We start from the raw sequence: 17,972 nt of genomic DNA, 5'->3' as shown, positions 1-17,972 counted from the left end.
TCCAAAATCCACCTAATCACCCTTCTTGGTCAGCCAAGGAATATTACTGTTAGGAAAAAGAAGGGAATAAAAAGGATAGGAATCACAACAGCTTGGCCAAAACCATGAAAAGCCACTCTTCCAGGCCAGAAAGGAAAGCATGGGATGCTACAGAGCTGTCCAGTGGCCTGCACAATCTAGTAGGCAGGAGTTCACTCATCCCACTCAGCTATCCACCACTCCCATGACTTAGGTCTTTCTTGTCCTTAGTACTTCCCTCTACATCAACTATGTTTCTTGTATCTCAAGTTCAAAGGCCTAAAAAAAGAACTGTTCCATTTAGATCTTATAAGCCTGATCATCTCAAGTTCCACTGATGAGCCAAGAAACAAATATCCAAAGGTCAGATCCTTTCCTCCAGTCAATTAACTATGACCATGGTGGATGGTGGGAAAAGTCAAGAAGTACAGAGATGGCCCAAAGTAAAGAATTCTCCAGGGCCACTTTTGTCAGGAAAAAAAAGTGAGCAAGCTTCTGAGAGCTGTCCTATCTTTTAAATCTACTAGTATCTCAAACTAAACACATGCAAAATGGAACACATCATATTAGTCTCAACCCAGCTTTTTCTAAGGTCTGCATTTCCATAACAGCAATCAGGTTGCAGGTTGGTATTCTCTGGGGTTCTCACTCACTAATATCCTTGCCACATCATAAAGTGGCCTTCTGCTGTCTTCTGTTCTTAATTCACATTGTCATCCTATATTAGACCTTTGTTCTTTCCTAGTTAATTTAACCTGGTTTCACTACTTCTTGCCTTTCTTATTCCAATTCAATCAATTTACTGTTTCTACCTTAGACCTGTAAACAGCTTCCAAAGTTACCACTCCCTGCTCAAAAATATGGCTTCATCCCCATCTCACCACCACCACCCCTGCCAGCCAAAATAGGTCTAAAGCCCTAACCTATGCAAGTCAACCCACAATAAGGCCTATGCCTACTTGTCTAGACTCATCACATGCTCTGTCCCTTATTACAGCTAAATTCACTCTTGTCCCAAACACAGAAACCATAGTACTTTCTCCAAACCTTTACTTATACCACGTCTTCCATCTTATAGCCTTCGTTAATCTCCTAGAGCACCACTTGTCAAAATATTATCATTCTCCAAGGTTGATTCTGTCCACATGACCTTTCTAAATTCCCCAACTAGATGAGCTCTCTCCCTTGGTCCCATAACACTTAAACTTCTAGTACTTTCTAGTCCAGTGCTATCCAGTAAAGATATATTGGCAATCTACATATCTAACTTTAAATTTTCTAGTAGCTACATTCAAATTAAAAAGGAACAGGTGAAATTACTTTTAATGTTTTATTTAACTCAATAGGTCCAAAATATTACCATTTAATCAATATGAGAACTGAGATATTTTACTTTTCATATTAAATCTTCAAAATCTGATGTGTATTTTACACTTAGAGCACACCTCAATTTGGACTATCCACATCTCAAGAGCTCAAGTAGGTTCCTTAATGGATAGTACATGACAGACTCTTTTGAGCTAAAATCTGTGAGATTTGCTTCATTCCCACTTCTATAGGCCCATATAAAACTTTAATTCGTGAGGCTAAGGATAACACCTACTTTATATTGGTATCCCCTAGAGCAGGAGTCAGCAAACTATATACAGCTCATTGGTCAAATCTGGTTGGCCACCTCTTTATATAAATAAAGTTTTATTTGAACCTAATCTTGCTTTTTCATTTAAATTTGTCTATGCTGCGTTCACATGACAATGGGAGAGCTGGCCAGTTGCAACAGAGACCATATGGCTCACAAAACCTAAAATATTTACTATCTTGCCCTTTACAGAAACAGTTTACTAACCCCTTCCCTAGAGCAGTAATTCCCGATGTGGTCAGTGGGCCAGTGCCGGTCAGTAAATTGTTGTCAATCCAAAATGAGAAGGGGCTTGCATCAGATTATAAAAAGATTTTTTGGTAACAACATTTTCTTAATGAAGAAAGCAGTATATTAGTTAACAGTCTGATACGAGCTCTTTATCTTACCACAACTATTTAATTGACTTTAATGTACCTTTTGCCATATAATTTTTAAAATTATAAGTAAATACATTGATTTTTTAAATTTAATTTCTTCTGAGTCTCCAGCTTGGTTAAGGCCATCTCTCTGACTCCTCTTGTATTGCACCTATGATCTCTATGTTTTCTTATAGGATTTTGTATTGTTTTTAAATTTAATCATTTAAACCAACTAGAAGTTTTAATATACCAATTTTAAGGGCTCAAATTTTATTTTCTCCCATTTATTTTGTAGTATAAGCATCATTTATTTTATTTTTTAATTGAAGAAATGATTTAAATTTTTCCCCCGTCTACCTCCCTCCTCCTCCCTCCCCCTCTGGTAACCACTAGTCCATTGAACGTGTCCATGAGTCTGTTTGTTTGTCCTACTCATTTGTTGCTTTTAGGTTTATATCCCACATATAAGTGATATCATGTGATTTTCAACTTTTTCTGTCTGGCTTATTTCGCTTAGCATGATTATCTCCATCCATGTTGTCGCAAATGGCAGTATTTCATCTCTTCTTATGGCTGAGGAATATTCCATCGACTATGTGTACCACAGCTTCTTTAGCCAATCATCTATCGTAGGACACTCTAGTTGCTTCCATGTCCTGGCCACAGTGAATAGTGCTGCTATGAACATCGGTGTGCAAATATCAATTCGGATATGAGTTTTCAAGTCTTTGGGGTAAATACTCAGTAGAGGGATTGCTGGAGTATATGGTAGATCAATTCTTAGTTTTTTGAGGAATCTCCATACTGTTTTCCATAGTGGCTGTACCAATTTGCAGTCCCACCAACATTGTATGAGGGTTCCTTTTTCTCTGCATCCTCTCCAACATTTGTTATTACTTGTCCTGTTGATTATAGCTATTCTAACAAGTGTGAGATGGTATCTCTTTGTGGTTTTAATTTGCATTTTCCTAATAGCTAGTGATATTGAGCATCTTTTCATATATCTGTTGGCCATTTGTATGTCCTCTAGAGAGAGTGTCTGTTCAGGTCCTCTGCTCATTTCTTGATTGGATCGTGTTTTTGTTGTTGTTATTGAGTCATATGAGTTCTTTGTATATTTGGATATTAGGCCCTTATCAGAGGTGTTGCTTGCAAATATATTTTCCCATTCGGATGGTTGTCTCTTTACCTTGTTGACGATTTCTTTTGCTGAGCAGCAGCTTTTTAGTTTGATGTAGTCCCATTCATTTATTTTTGCTTTTACTTCCCTTGTCTTTGAGGTCAAATTAATAAAATCCTCTTTAAGTCCAAGGTCCTTGAGTTTAGTTCCTATGTTTCTTCTATGCATTTTATTGTTTCAGGTCTTATATTCAGGTCATTAATCCATTTTGAGTTAATTTTGGTGTGTGGTGATAGACAACAGTCTAGTTTCATGCTTCTGCAGGTGGCCTTCCAGTTTTCCCAGCACCATTTATTGAAGAGGCTTTCCTTTCTCCACTGTATGTTTTTGGTATTTTTCTTGAAAATTATTTGCCTGTATAAATATGTTTACTTCTGGACTCTCGATTCTATTCCACTGGTCTGTGTGTCTGTTTTGCAGCCAATACCATGCTGTTTTGATTACTGTCGCTTTGTAGTATAATTTGAAGTCAAGCAGAGTGATACCTCCATCCTCATTCTTTTTTCTCAGGATGGTTTGGCAATTCAGGGTCTTTTCTGCTTCTATACAAGTCTGATGGTTTTTGTTCTGTTTCTTTAAAAAATGCTGATGGGATTTTGATGGGGATTGAATTAAATATGTACAATGCTTTAGGTAATAAGGTCATTTTAACTATGTTGATTCTTCCAATCCAAGAACATGGAATATCTTTCCATTTCTTTGTATTTTCTTCCATTTCTTTTAATAGTGTCTTATAGTTTTCTTTATATAGGCCCTTTACATGTTTTGTTAGATTTATTCCTAGATATTTTATTCTTTTTGTTGCAATTGCAAAAGGAATTATTTTTTCCACTTCTTTTTCTCACACTTCGTTATTAGAGTATTGGAATGCTATGGATTTTTGAACATTGATTTTGTACCCAGAAACTTTACTGTATTTACTATAAGTATTATTTAAACCTAGCTTTCTCTCATTGGAATGAGGGAAATGTCCTTTTTCATATGTTAAACAATATACACTAGAATTTATTTCTGGATTTACTGTTCCACTGATCAATGTCTATTTCTAAGCCAACATCACAGTGAATCAATTAGTGACTTTATAGTTGTATTATTTATGAATTGCAACATAACAATATTACCACAAATGTTAAAGCTTAAAACAACACAAAATTATTATCTCATAGTTTCTGTGGGTCAGGAGTCTGGGCACAGCTTAACTGGGACTTCTGTTTCAGGGTCTTGCAAAGCTTCAATCAAGGTGTCAGGTAGCTGTAGTCTCATCTGAGGCCTTTATAGGCCTTGATCTCCTTCCAAGATCACTTGATTGTTGGCATCATTCTGTTGGTTGCAGGCTACCAAACTGAGAATCTCAATTTCTTCCTGGCTTTCATCTAGAAACTGCCCTCAATTCCTTGCCATATGTCCCCCTCCACAGAGCAGATCACAACATGAAAGCTTGCTTCTTCAAAGCCAGCAAGAGACAAAGTCTCTTAGGGAGATAGATAATCTTATCTAAAGTAATCATGTACATGTATTCACACACATTTAAACACCTTTGTTGTAGTCTATCAGTCAGAAACAAATCACAAGTCCTCCCAACAGTCAAGTGGAGGAGATTACACAAGTGCATGAATACCAGGAAGTGGGGATCATGACAGCCATTTTATAGTCTGTCTGCCACAGTAGTATATTCTAATAACTGTTAAGGTACTTACTTTCTCCTTCCCCCAAATTTCTCTTGATTTCTCAGGCATTTATTCTCCTACATAAACATTATGGTTTTATCAACTATCACCCCCTCTCCTTGAAAAATCTCATTGGAATTCTATTTAGTATTTTTTAAAATTTCTTTATTTAAATTATTTTCAAGTATACAGTAAATTGGTTAGACATCTATATACTTCATAAAATGATGCCCCCAATTGCTCCCTCCCTCCCCTGACCCTCTACCTAGCCAACATATTAATTGGAATTCTATTTAGAATTGTATTAAACAAATTTTTAGAAAACTGATATTTTATGATATTAAATCTCCCCACTCAAGAACACAGCATCTTTGAATCTGTTCATGTCTAATTTTATTATCCTTGATAAGATTTTAGTTTTCTTCATATAGGAGCCTTGCCTTTCTTGTTAACTTTGTTCTGAAGTATTTATGATGTCTATTGCTACTGGGATTGTAATGGTTTCCTCCCTCTCCTTTTTCAAGGATTATATTAAAATAATGAAAAGCAATTAATTTTTGTATTTTTATCTTGTATCCAACTACTTTATTGAATTCTTAGTAGTTTTTTTTAACTAGAATCCATTGAGTTTCTTAGCATACAACAATCACATCTGTGAAAAGATAATTTTATCTCTTTTTTCCAACATTATTTTTTGTCTTATTGCATTTACTAGATATACCAAAATCATAAATAATGGTAAAGAAAAACTCCTGTCCAGTTCCCAACTGACTCAAAACTTTTTAGTATTTTACTATTTTCTTGAATAAATATTTACTGTTGGTTTTAACATTTGTTGAATGGAAATCATCTCTGTTAATAAAAAGAATAATGATAGGTACTCCACCTTCAAGGAAATGAAGCATAACTCCACTCCTTAATTGTGAGCTAGGCATAATGACTTCCTTCCAAAGAGTGCAGTATGGAAAGGAGATAAAAGAGTAACTTTATAGTGAGAAACTTCACAAACTATTTCAGCTAGGTGATCAAGATCAATATCAACAGTGGTAAGTCATATTGACAGTATGTATCCTTCATATGATGTGATGAAAATGGCACTTAACATCTGTGGTCTTCCTTTCAAAAACACATAACCCCAATCTAATCATGAGAAAAAAACACCAGATAAATCCCAATTGAGGAACATTGTACAAAGTACATGATCTGTACTCTTCAAAACTGTCAAAGCCATCAAAAACAAGGAAAGTCTGAGAAACTGTCACAGCCAAAATAAGTCTAAGGAGACATGATTACTAAATGTAATGTGGTAGTCTGAATGGGACATTAGATAAAAATTCAGAAAATCTGAATTAAGTACAGACTTCAGTTAATATAAATAATGTATCAATCTTAGTTCATTAACTGTAACAAATGTACCATATTAACTTAAGATGTTAACAACAGAACTGGTTGTGTGGTATATGGGAACTCTACTACCTCTATAATTTTTCTGTAAATTTAAAACTGTTCTAAAATTAATAGTTTATTTAAAAAAGAATAAGAGAAGTCATCAATTCCTCATTTGATTTTAAGTGACAGGTCTATATTTCATTATCCTAGCTAGGAATTCCCTTATTCCAATGACAGGGCTAAATTCAGCAACCTAAACTTATTATATTTTTGGTTTCCATTCAAAGCCTTCTGGAATACCAGCTCTCTTTGGTTGCAAACTATAAAACCCAAAAAGTTAATCATCCTTAATTTCCAGGATAGGGATTGTTCTGATCAACTTATACGTTTAATAAATATTGACACAGTACCTCCCATGTGCAAGAAATTAAGAAAAAGCAACAGTCTACACCATAAGCAGTAAGTTGCCAAAACATGCGTGCCAAACTTTACAATGCATTTGAATGTCATTTAACCTTCAGCATTTGACTGAGGTATGTAAGTACAGTTATTCTCAATTCTGAAGAAGAAATTGGGGCTCAGAGAAAATATATGACTTGTCCAAGCCAAGATTTCACACAGTTCTAATTTCAAATCCCTTGCAACAGAAGGCAATAGTTAAAAGAAACCAAGTGAGTGATACAGTATAGAATATGAAACAGAAATTGGGAGAAGCAAGAAATCCTCAAAAGCTTCATCAGAAATAGAAATTGAGCATAAGACAAGGATAAGGAAGGGATATTTAGAAATATTTACCACCCAGTCTCATTATTAAGCTTTGAGTTCCCTTTCAACCCAAAGTGGTCTACCTTTGGGAAGTCATGGTACAACCTGCAAATCATAAACTCTAATTAGTGTTTGTGGAATGATGAGAAAAATGAACTGACCCAGGAATTCGATACAGCACCATGATGATGTTTGGAGAATGGTAATTGAGGTGTGTGAGCAATCTCATTTCACTGGAGAAGCAAGAATAGTCTCCACTGATTATTCAAGTCATGGTAACTCAAGTCGTAACCACCAGAACCCATTTTTAAACCTATTGGATCAATGACAACTCACCTCAATCTAATTATCAATGACAGCTCAACTTGCTTCAGGGAACATACACCTGGACACCAGTTACAATGACACTCTCATACAATTCAAAGTCAACCAATTAAGCAGACACACTGCAGTGAACATACTTCTCAAAGTCCATCAACAACAGTCTCACCCAAAGAGCAATGGTTCTAAGGCCAAGGCCAACTACTCATGTCTCTAACCAAAGCAACTCCCAACCACCACCACTCTTCCCACTCAGCAACTGCTTCGCTCATAAACTATGCTTGACTAGCACAGTTCTCTTTTACTTTGGTAAGTAATGATTTCAACTTTGTGTTTTACATATTGGATGGTAGTCTCATCTTTTGACATAAGACTAACTAAGACACTTCTTAACTTTTCAGTGCAATTGTGAACAGAAATAGATTCCCCCTAAGGAGTGGAAATTATCTCAAACTCCAAGAGTTTAATTGAAGACCCTTGCCAGAGGCCAGTTCAGTGAGTAAGAAAAATACTACACTGGCTACAGCTTGCTTGTGGAATCTTCTCCTCAAACTAGTTTTGCAGTACCATAGACCAATTCACAGAAAAGCATTCACATGGTAAAAATTTATAACTGCATCATGGGCCATAGAGTTACCTTCCAGGAATTAGAATCGCCTTGTGAATAGTTTTAAAATTTACACACTCAGGCCTCTCTCCAGATCAATTAAAATTGAAACTTCATGAGATGAGATTAAACATCTATGTTTTAAAAAGCCCCTTAGTATTTGTGAATGAGCCCACCTCTAGTTAGAAACAACTCAAGGTCTCCTAAGAGTGACAAGGCCATTTTGGCTTACTAAAATACACTGGAGACCTAGTCCAGACTTTTGAGCAAAGCAGAAAAAATCAATAGGCCAATGCTAGATACTCCTTAGTTATCTCCAGATCCAGAGGACTCCAAATTAACCAGGTCTGCTATCATACACTGAGTTCTCTCTGAACCAGTGGTTTTCAATCCTACTTGAACAGATGAATCACCTAGGAGATTATTTTAAATATACCAATGTTGGTACCCCACTCCAGACCAACTGAATGAGAATCTCTTCATGTGAGTCTACGCATATATTTTAGGCCTCTTTAGGCAATCCTGAGGGGTAAACAAGATTGAGAAGCACTAATCTAGGTTGCTCAACTAGTACCTGCACCTGACCAACTCCATCTTCTAATACTGCAATTTCTCCTAAAACAGATGATGATGAAAAAGCCCATGATAAATTACAGAACGCTCTAAAGAAAATCTTTCACAGTAGAATTGTGATTCTTAATTCCATCACCAAACTATTTAACATGCTTACATGTTCAATTGATAAAATAAGCAAAAAGGAAAACAAAATAAACACAAACCTTCTGCTATCTTTTTCCCCTACATTCTTTTCTTGATGAATATTGGGAACCTATATAAAAGAGGACAAAAGTGTTCAGCCATGAATGAAAAGCATTCTGTCACGGCAAGGGGATAATAGCTAAATAAAAAAGGTTAAGAGCAATAATCCAACGATCTGCTTGCCACGAGGAGATAACTGAGACTGGAAGCTGCTCTAATGGTACCAAAGGAGGAAAAAACATAAGAATATATTTTTAAAATGTGTTTCAAGTTGGTTTAGCAGTGCATTAGTCACCTGTGCCAAGGCTTTAACATGTTTAAACAAAGAAGTGCAGTTATAGGTGACTTGTAATTCTCAGCACCTTCTGAGGTACTTACTTAAAACAGTATACAATGCTGAACAGTCAATGAATCATAAAATAGCTCATGGTAAGGTCAAATCAAGAACTCTAGCTATAATTAAAATTGAAGAAAGTATTTCATTCTATTTGAGAAAAAACTGAGCTAGTTTCTGAGCAACTACTAAGTAGAAAAGACTTAATGTTCCTTAAATGCTATAAAAGGTAGTGCACATGTCCCAACTGCATGTTGCATATTGAGAGCAAATTTGATTAAACAAGAAGACTCTTTAGATTACAATGTACACATCCTATTGTAAACATGAAGGGTTATCATTGTTGTAACAACAACAACAACAACAACAACAACAACAAAACAGCAAAGCAATAACCCATTTAAAATCAAGTGCCTCACTCTCCACCGTACTTTGAATTCTGCTGCTTCCACATTAATCCTGCAAGGTCTGAATTAGGTCAGAAGACACATGGGCCTTCACGTGGTGGGAAGAAAATTAGAGCAGAAAAAAGCGGCAGCCATCTTCAGAGCTTCATTCCCATTTATCTAACTCCAGTCCCTGATGACCAGATGACCTTAAAGAGGATGTGCCTCAGTAGGCCTGTTCTAGCCTAGAACACTCCCTTTGATATCCAAAAGCTTTTTAAAAATTGAAAAGTAGATACCAATATCTACTAGAATAGCCCAACTATTGCCATTTTAGATGTTCTATTCAATCACTCACAATCAACTATGTATTTAATTAGTACCACGCAATGTAGAGATAGAGATATAAAGGACTTTCAGTTAAAGATGATAGATTGAACACATCCATTTACCTTGGCTTTCTCCCAAAACTCCAATGAAGTGACACTGAAAGGATTTTTAACCCACAATAACAAAGAGAATGGAAGAAGAGACAACCACAATGACATTTGAGAAGCTGAGAAAAAAAATCTTATGGCAGCTGTAAGAAAAACCAAGAATAAAATAGTTGCACACAAGCACCCCCAAAAGGAAGCTCCAAGCACATCCTGAACTAGGGATGAAAGTAGCTTAAAATAAGGAAGATCTGGTAAAAGCTTTTCGGAAAGCAATTAGATCCCTTCTAACTTCCTGTCTCTGGTCTCGCCTGCATTCCAGCACAGGTTGAGATTGATTTTCTAGGAAAGGTGAAACAGATAGTCTTTGACCTGGAGAATAAAAGTTCAGTACATGTGGATTCTCTACTTGAAATAGGAGGTTTATATGCTGCATGTGGAGACACCCATGTCTAATGTTCTTCATCCAGAATGAAGATTGCAAGATTCTTCTGCAGGAAATCTGACTGGATGAAGGGAAAAGACATAAAGATATTGACCTTGGTTCCAAAACTCAGTTGCCCAGCCAAACCAGCCAACTTGCAATCAACAAAGTCCCACTTCATACTAGGAGCTTCCAATCAGCTTTTTAGTGCTCCACTCTTAAACATGAACAGAACAAGAAAGCAAATGGTTATCGGAAATTTAAAGTAAGTCTGTAATATGGCAGAAAACAGAAGTTTGGAAGAAACTATGCAGAAAATCAAACTTTTAAAAATCATTAATATTGTTATCAGGATTTTAAAAAAGATATTACGCTTATGAAACAAGAGTGAGGTGTTAGAAAAGGAACATTCAGACCTCAAAAAAGAGCTTGTAGAAATCAACATATAAAACAAGTGAAAAATGCAATTGTGAAAATTAGAGGATCTAAGAAGTCCAACATCAAAACACAGAGAGAACAGTTTGGAAAGAAGTTTAAAAAACAATTTGAGAAAATTTCCCCAAACTGAAGAAAGGACCTGAGTTTCCAGATTGAAAGGATGCAAAAGAAAGATGAAAATAAACATATAAGACATTATTATTGCAAAATTTCAGAGCACTAAAAACAAGAGTTTCTGAACACTCTCAAAGAAGAAAATCAGAATTTAAGAATCAGAAATAACACTTGATATCTCAACAGTAACACAAGCAAGAAGACTGGGGATGTGAGTGAAGGGAGACAGCAACATTCTGATGGTAAATGATTACAAACTAGAATTCTATACTCAGCCAAACTATCAAATTAAGTGCAAGAGCAAAATAAGATTTTTCACACTTGCAAGGCCTCATAAATTTAACATCCCATGCACCCTTTTCCAGAAAGTTACTAGATTTACTCCACCAAAATGAAGGAATAAACCAAGGAAGAGAAAGACAGAACATCTAGGAAACTGAGGATCCAACATAAAAAGAGACAGGACTCCCAAGGATGATGGCAAAGGGATATTATAATGATGTCAGCTGTTTCAAAGGCCCCGAGAACACTAGTCCAGGTTGAAGGTCAGAATGTTCTAGGAGAAATGTCTCCAACAGGAACTGATAGGATGCATGAAGTGTTTGATTATGCTAAGTGAAGATACACAGTTCTTGGGAAGAGCATGGAGATAAATTGGTGGCGAACATGGAAAACTAACAAGCAAAAGATAAAAAACAAGGTGATTTTAACTACAGGGAAAACAAGCTGTGCAGGCAATCATAATGTACATACTACATGACTCAGCTGTGAACAGGCTTACCTAGTCTCATTAATGTAATCACTAACTACTACTACTCTAAACAAAATGATATATATGATAATACATTGAAGTCTGTCCCAATGTAGGAAAGTGTTGAGTATGGGAGAAAGGGGTAGAAGAGCTGAATTTCTATGTTCCATAGTGGAAGGACAATATGTAACACAACACTGAAAAGTCAAGAAGTGATAGAATACATTATTAGCAATGAAGGTAAACTGCTAAAGCAGCAACTAATAAAACTCGATAAGCATTCTATTGAAATATCTAGCATGTAAAAGACATTCAATGAATGTCTGTTGAGTTAAATTGACATGTAAAATAATAAGTATAAACTTTACTATATGTCGAAATTCACTTTGTGAGATGTTAGGGACTGCTTTTAAAGATTTTTCCAAATCACACAATAGAATGTATAGATGTCAAATTATAATGTACACCTGAAAATTATATAAGTGTATTAACCAATGTTACTCCAATAAACTTAATTAAAAAAAAAGATTTTTCCCCGCCATTTAACCCAAGAAAAATCTTCCCCCCAAAAAAAGATTAGTGATGTTTCCCAAAATGAAAAAAAAAACCACTCATATTTCACCATAAGATAATTTTATAGCATTATTGATAGCTAATTATCTCCTTGGGTAACCAAAGAAGAAATCAAATCCAACCATCACTGGAAGGAAGCAAAAAAAACATTTCTTTTCGCAATCTTAACAGATTTAGATATGGTGCATTTAAATTTTAGCTTAGAACTCAGATGAGTGTTTAAAATACATTTAAAAACTTATAAATCAAAACAGAATTTACCTTGTAAGCAGCATATTTACAAAGCTTTACTGTTTGTTGTTGAAAAACGTATTTGTTGCAAAGGAGGAATGTTTTGTTTTGTATTAGGATGAGACATATCTTTTTTATTCAAGCTTAACAAATTAAATTCCAATTAAAATTTTAGATAACTAAAATGGCAAACTGATCATAAAAAATATAATAATTGAACTATCATTAGAATAAGCAAGTCTTTATATCCCATGTTTCCATACATCAATGTCAGGAACACATTTAAATCACCACAGATAAACTGGAAATAACATTGTTTTAAAAAGCCACCCAACTGAGGTGAGTAGAAATAAATAAAGGAGCCCAAGATTAGTCAATAAAATTTCATTTATTCATTCATTCATTAAATAAAAACTTCCTGAGTAAATCTCCATGTGCCAGGCACTGTTTGCTAGTCTTTAAAGCACAGAGTAACTTACTCCTAGGTGTGTTTTTTCCTCCTCTTCTAGAAACCTGAAAACGAAACATATAAATCAAGAAAAATGAAGGATCCATTTACATGGTAATGTTATTTAACTGTAAGACAAATCATCTTATCCATTTAAACACTACTATATAAAAACTACCTACCTTTTGTCTTCAAATAAAGAATTATGGTACACCATGTTTTTCTTCTTACTTGTGACCGTATTTAGCATGGTCTGGTATGGTGGCTCCAAACACCAGTAAATATAGTGAGTTTTGCATAAGACTCTATTTTAATTCATAGGACTTACTATGTAAAGTCCAATTGTACAGAGGTTGCAGACACTGTTGACATTTTGAGACAGATAATTCTTTGTTGTGAAGGGCTATCCTATGCATTAAAGGATGTTTAGCAGCATCTGTGGTCTCTACTTACTAGGTGCCAATAGCACCCCACTCCCAGCTGTAACCAAAAATGTCTCCAGGTAGTGCCCGATGTTGGGAGGGGGGCAAAATTGTCCACTGTTGAGAACCACTGCTTTAGAGGAATATCTCAAAGAGAGAGATTGTAGACAGAAGAGAACACTAGAAAAGACAAAGATCTCTCATAACTGTAGACTTCTGCTTTAGTATATACTCAGATACATCAACCTCTTAATGCTACTGGTCTACCATAATTTTAAACTCAAATATCTTCTAGTCTTAAATCTAGACTGTGGTAAGAGAAAAGAAGTAGTCCTATTAAAACGATTCGCAAAGAACACAAAGGAAATAATTCTGCGTAACAGTTTTCATCTTCCCCTTAAAATGACACCAAGGTCATCTTTTTTGTTTAATTACTTAATATAACCCCAGAAGTTTTGACAGATATTTGAATATCTACTATGTGCCAGATATAGCTCTAGGTGCTAGAGAAAGATAAATGCATCTACTACATTTGCTGAATTGATAAATCACTCATATAAAAAGCATTTCCTTCATGATCTTGCTTTTGGCAAAAGAATTCCAGATATGTCACCAAAACCACAAATAGCAAAAGAAAAATAGGTAAATTGGACTTTATAAAAAAAACTTTTGTACTTCAAAGGACACCATCAAGAAAGTGAAAAGATAACCCATGGAATAGGAGAAAATATTTGCAAATGATACATCTGATAAGAGACTTGAATCAAGAATAATATATAAATATAAGACACATAACTCAATAATAAAAACTCAAATTTAAAAATGGGCAAAGGATATGAACAGATATTTCTTCAAAGAAGATATACAAATACCCAATAAGCACATAAAAAGATGTTTGACATTATTACTCATCAGGGAAATGCAAATCAAAAACCACAATGAGATACCTCCCAGGATGGCTAGAATCAAAAAGTCAGATAACAAATATTGGCAAGGATTTGGAGAAATCAAAATCCTCATACACTGCTGGAGGGAATGTAAAATGGCACAGTCACTTTGGAAAACAGTCTGGCAGTTCTTCAAATGATTAAACGTAGAATTAACATATGACCCAGCAATTCCCAGCAAAGAGAATTGAAGACATATTCACAGCACCATTATTCATAACAGCCAAAAGGTAGAAACAACCCAAATGTTAATCAGTGGACATATGAATGATCAAAAGGTGATAGTCATTCAATGGAATATTATTTGGTCGTAAAAAAGAATGAACATGGATGAATCTTGAAAATATCATGCAAAGTGAAAGAATCCATTCACAAAAGACTGCATACTATATGATTTCACTTATACGAAATGCCCAGAATAGGGAAATCTATATAGAGAGTAGATTAGTGATTGCTTAGGGCAAGGAGAGGTAGAAATTGGGGGGAAAGGGAGGATGATAACTAAAGAGTATGGGGTTTCTTTTTCAGATAATGAACATGTTCTAAAATTGACTGGTGTGATGGTTATACATATCTGTGAATATACTAAAAACCAGTGAATCGTACACTTTAAAAAGGATGAATTATATCTCCATATGGCTGTTTTAAAAAAAAAAAAAGCACTTAAAGTACAATGCAAAACACGGCATTTGGACCACAGTTTATTAACAAAAATGTCCTATTTAAAATACCCTTGCATCTGGAGAGATCCTATTCTTTTGGCTGTGAAGTAGAAAATGATTATTGAATGCTCTTTAAACTATTGAAAGTGCTCCAGGAGGTAAACATTTAAGACTATAAAAACACTGAAACTAGGAAATATTTTAAATGCAGGCATCAAGGAACTTCAGAGGACATAAAATGCAATGCTTATTTAAGATGCATTAGGGGTCATTAAGTAATTTAGATTCTCGGGGGAGGGGCGGGATGGGGAGTGGGGATGGGGGGGAGGGAGGTAAGCAAGAAGAGCTCATAGGAAAATCCTCAGTCTAGAAGATTCCTTCTTTTACCAGCCTGCAGTGATGCTGAAAGAACACTCCTTTGTATATACTATAAACCTTATTTTTCAGGAAGCTAAAAATAATCGTCCATATAATTAACTCTGGAAACAAAAAGGAAGTCGAGTACTAAAGGGCCAAACACAGAGAGATTTAAGGAAATGAACAAAAACCTAAACCAGTTCCCAGGAATGGCTACTGGAAACTTTCAGCAAGCAGCATGCATTATCGCTTTTTTCAGGCAAAATCTAAGATATAATCCATACATATCTCATAATTCCACTACTGAAAAATTTCAACCTGTGTTGTTTTCGGTCCAAATAAAGTGCGTTTTTGCGTTTGCCTTGTATGATATACCAGCTAATCTACCCTATCTCATTACAGAGCTCTTGGTATGCCTGGTCCCCAGAGTCCACAGTTTCCCTGACCTGAAGAATCACCAATGCCAGTGACAAGAAAATGCCCGCGGAAGTGGGGGGAAGCATTAGGGATTTCTTTTTATGCTTAATAAATTTCAGCTCCTCCCTTGATCATTACAAACAGCATGGTTAACCATCAAGCCGAGTCTGGGTACCTCATAGAGCACTGTGTCCAGTTTCAAACTAAAATTAGGGCTAATCTTTTTTTTTGCGGGGGGGGTGGCAAGGAGAAAAATAACCAAAGGCAGGACTGGCTTTTTCTACAGAGCCTCAGGTTACAAAATGACTGCCTTGTAAGCTGAAATGACCCAAAATGATACATTCATTCTCCTGCAGGGTGGCTGTGGCTTGCTGTGGGAATGGGGAACTTGGGGAGAGGGAGGCTCTTATATGGAAAGAGAAATAACAGGGAATGTTCTTTAGGTACCACCCACCCCTACAAGTGAATCACTGCAGTGTTAATCCCGCACTGATTCCACGAATTGCCAAACAGGATGAGGTAAGGCACAAGCCTTGAGCCCCCTCCCCCACCCCCACGCACGCAGAAAGGCGCATCCCTGCGCGAGGTGCACCACGCAGCCCCCCGAGGCCTCAGGCTGAAGGGCTGACGTCACCCTTCTGCATTGAGCTTCAAGGACCGGTAGAGCACTAGTTAGATAGGGAGTAGAGTTGGGGCGCTATTGCTGTCACCAAGTAGCAGTGAGTTCTCCTCCAGGGCTCTGAGAATTGAGCTCGAGCAATGACAGAAAGACCAGATGAAGAATGTAAGGGTGAAGGAGAGTGGGGAAAGGGTAGTAAGATCCATCTCCAGGGTCTCCAAGAAAGCTCAAAGATGCCCCTAATTTATATAAGACCCTGTCCCTTCCGTGCGTCTTCACGCGGCAGTGGCGCCCACCCCCTGTCATTGCTCTCGCGGGGCTCTGGTCTCCCTTGCCCTGCCAGGCAGGCACTAGGCTCCTGGTACCTCCCTCTCACGGTCCCGCGGGGTCGGAAATAACCGGGAATCTGGGATCAAATCATGAGCTCAGGCACCCGCTCCCAGCTGGCCACAGGTTTGCTCCAAGTAGCATCGTGAACAGGCTGGTAAAGGCGGTTGGGGAGGGGTGTTCAGAGAGGAAAATAGACGAATATACCGGCAACTTTCCTTAGAGGCTGACCCTATCTAGAGAGCTTAAAAAATAAATCAATGCATTAAAAAAAAAAAATTGGAAAGGTCGACAACCTGCAGTCACCGCCACCACGCAGCCCCTTGCAGCCTGCGCCAGGCGGGGTCCAAGGTCCGAGCAGCCCCAAGCCTGCACCCCCCGCCCCCATCCTGCAGCCCTGGCCCAGCAGCCTGCACCTGTCTGCTTAAGGAGGGGGCCGAGATTTGATTTTTGGTTTGGGTTTTTTCCTCCCCCTTCCTTTCTTGGGGCATCACTGTACGGACTGACCGACGGCGGCCCGACCACCAGCCAAGCTTGGCCACTCACCCAGAAGACGAAGGAGTAGATGATGAGGAGGGTTTTGAGACAGGTTATCACAGGTTTGGTCTCCATTCTCCTCGATGCCATACTACGGAGCTCCGGCGGCGGCGGTGGCGGCGGGCTGTCGTCGGTTGGCTCCATTCGGCCGCCGCACGGCCTGCTGAAGTCTCCGTCGGCGGCAGCGGCGGCACCTCTGGGGGGCGGGGGCGGGGGCAGCGGGGGCAGCGGCGGCTTCCAGCACTGGGGCGGCATGCCCTGCCCCTGCAGCATGTGCCAGGTGCCACCGCCGCACCACCACGTGTCGGCCATGGGCGCCGGCAGCCTGCCGCGCCTCACCTCCGACGCCAAGTGAACCCGCCAGGAGGTGGCCGGGAAGCGAGGACTGGCCGTCGCTGGGGCCTGGGCACTCAGTTCCGAGGAGGAGCGCAGGACCTTGGGCTGGGGGTGGGGGGTGACGGTGAGGACTCCTGCACCTTCCGGGGGCGCGCCTTAAACTGTGGGGGAGTGACAGGGACGTTCGTTCCGGGACCTCGTTCAGCCCTCTCTGGCTTTAAACAGCGCTGGTCCGGTAGACAGAATTGTATAAGAAGGCACCACTGTGTGCACCCCACCCTCAACCCCCTTCTCCCTCAAAAAGAGATGATTCTAAAAACTGGTTTCCCGGGGAACACGGCCTCACTTGGCCCCGGCTGCGCTTCGTTGCATGGGGGAGTGGAGAGGGAGGGGAGCGTTGGCGACTTTCTTTCCTTCTTCCTTTCTTGGCGGATTGGCGACCCCAGGGGGGCGGCACTCCGGAAACTACCGTCGGAGTCAGGCCTTGCGGTCAAGGGTCCTCTCTGAC

The 17,972-nt window shown here is 38.2% G+C and overlaps 1 protein-coding gene across 1 annotated transcript in view; it reads right to left on the bottom strand.

The window, feature by feature from the left end:
* TSPAN7 (tetraspanin 7) overlaps positions 1-17,261 on the bottom strand; it is a 127,054-nt gene extending 109,793 nt beyond the window's left edge. Inside the window, exon 1 of the mRNA XM_011384456.2 lies at positions 17,138-17,261. Coding sequence (XP_011382758.1) covers positions 17,138-17,218 — 81 coding nt within the window. The 5' untranslated portion in view covers positions 17,219-17,261. The remainder of the gene's footprint in view (positions 1-17,137) is intronic.
* Positions 17,262-17,972: the final 711 nt, after the last annotated feature.

The sequence above is a fragment of the Pteropus vampyrus genome, unplaced genomic scaffold, assembly GCF_000151845.1.
Source record: "Pteropus vampyrus isolate Shadow unplaced genomic scaffold, Pvam_2.0 Scaffold582, whole genome shotgun sequence".
Classification (NCBI taxonomy): domain Eukaryota; kingdom Metazoa; phylum Chordata; class Mammalia; order Chiroptera; family Pteropodidae; genus Pteropus; species Pteropus vampyrus.
This window is presented reverse-complemented; position numbering and strand designations above follow the sequence as displayed.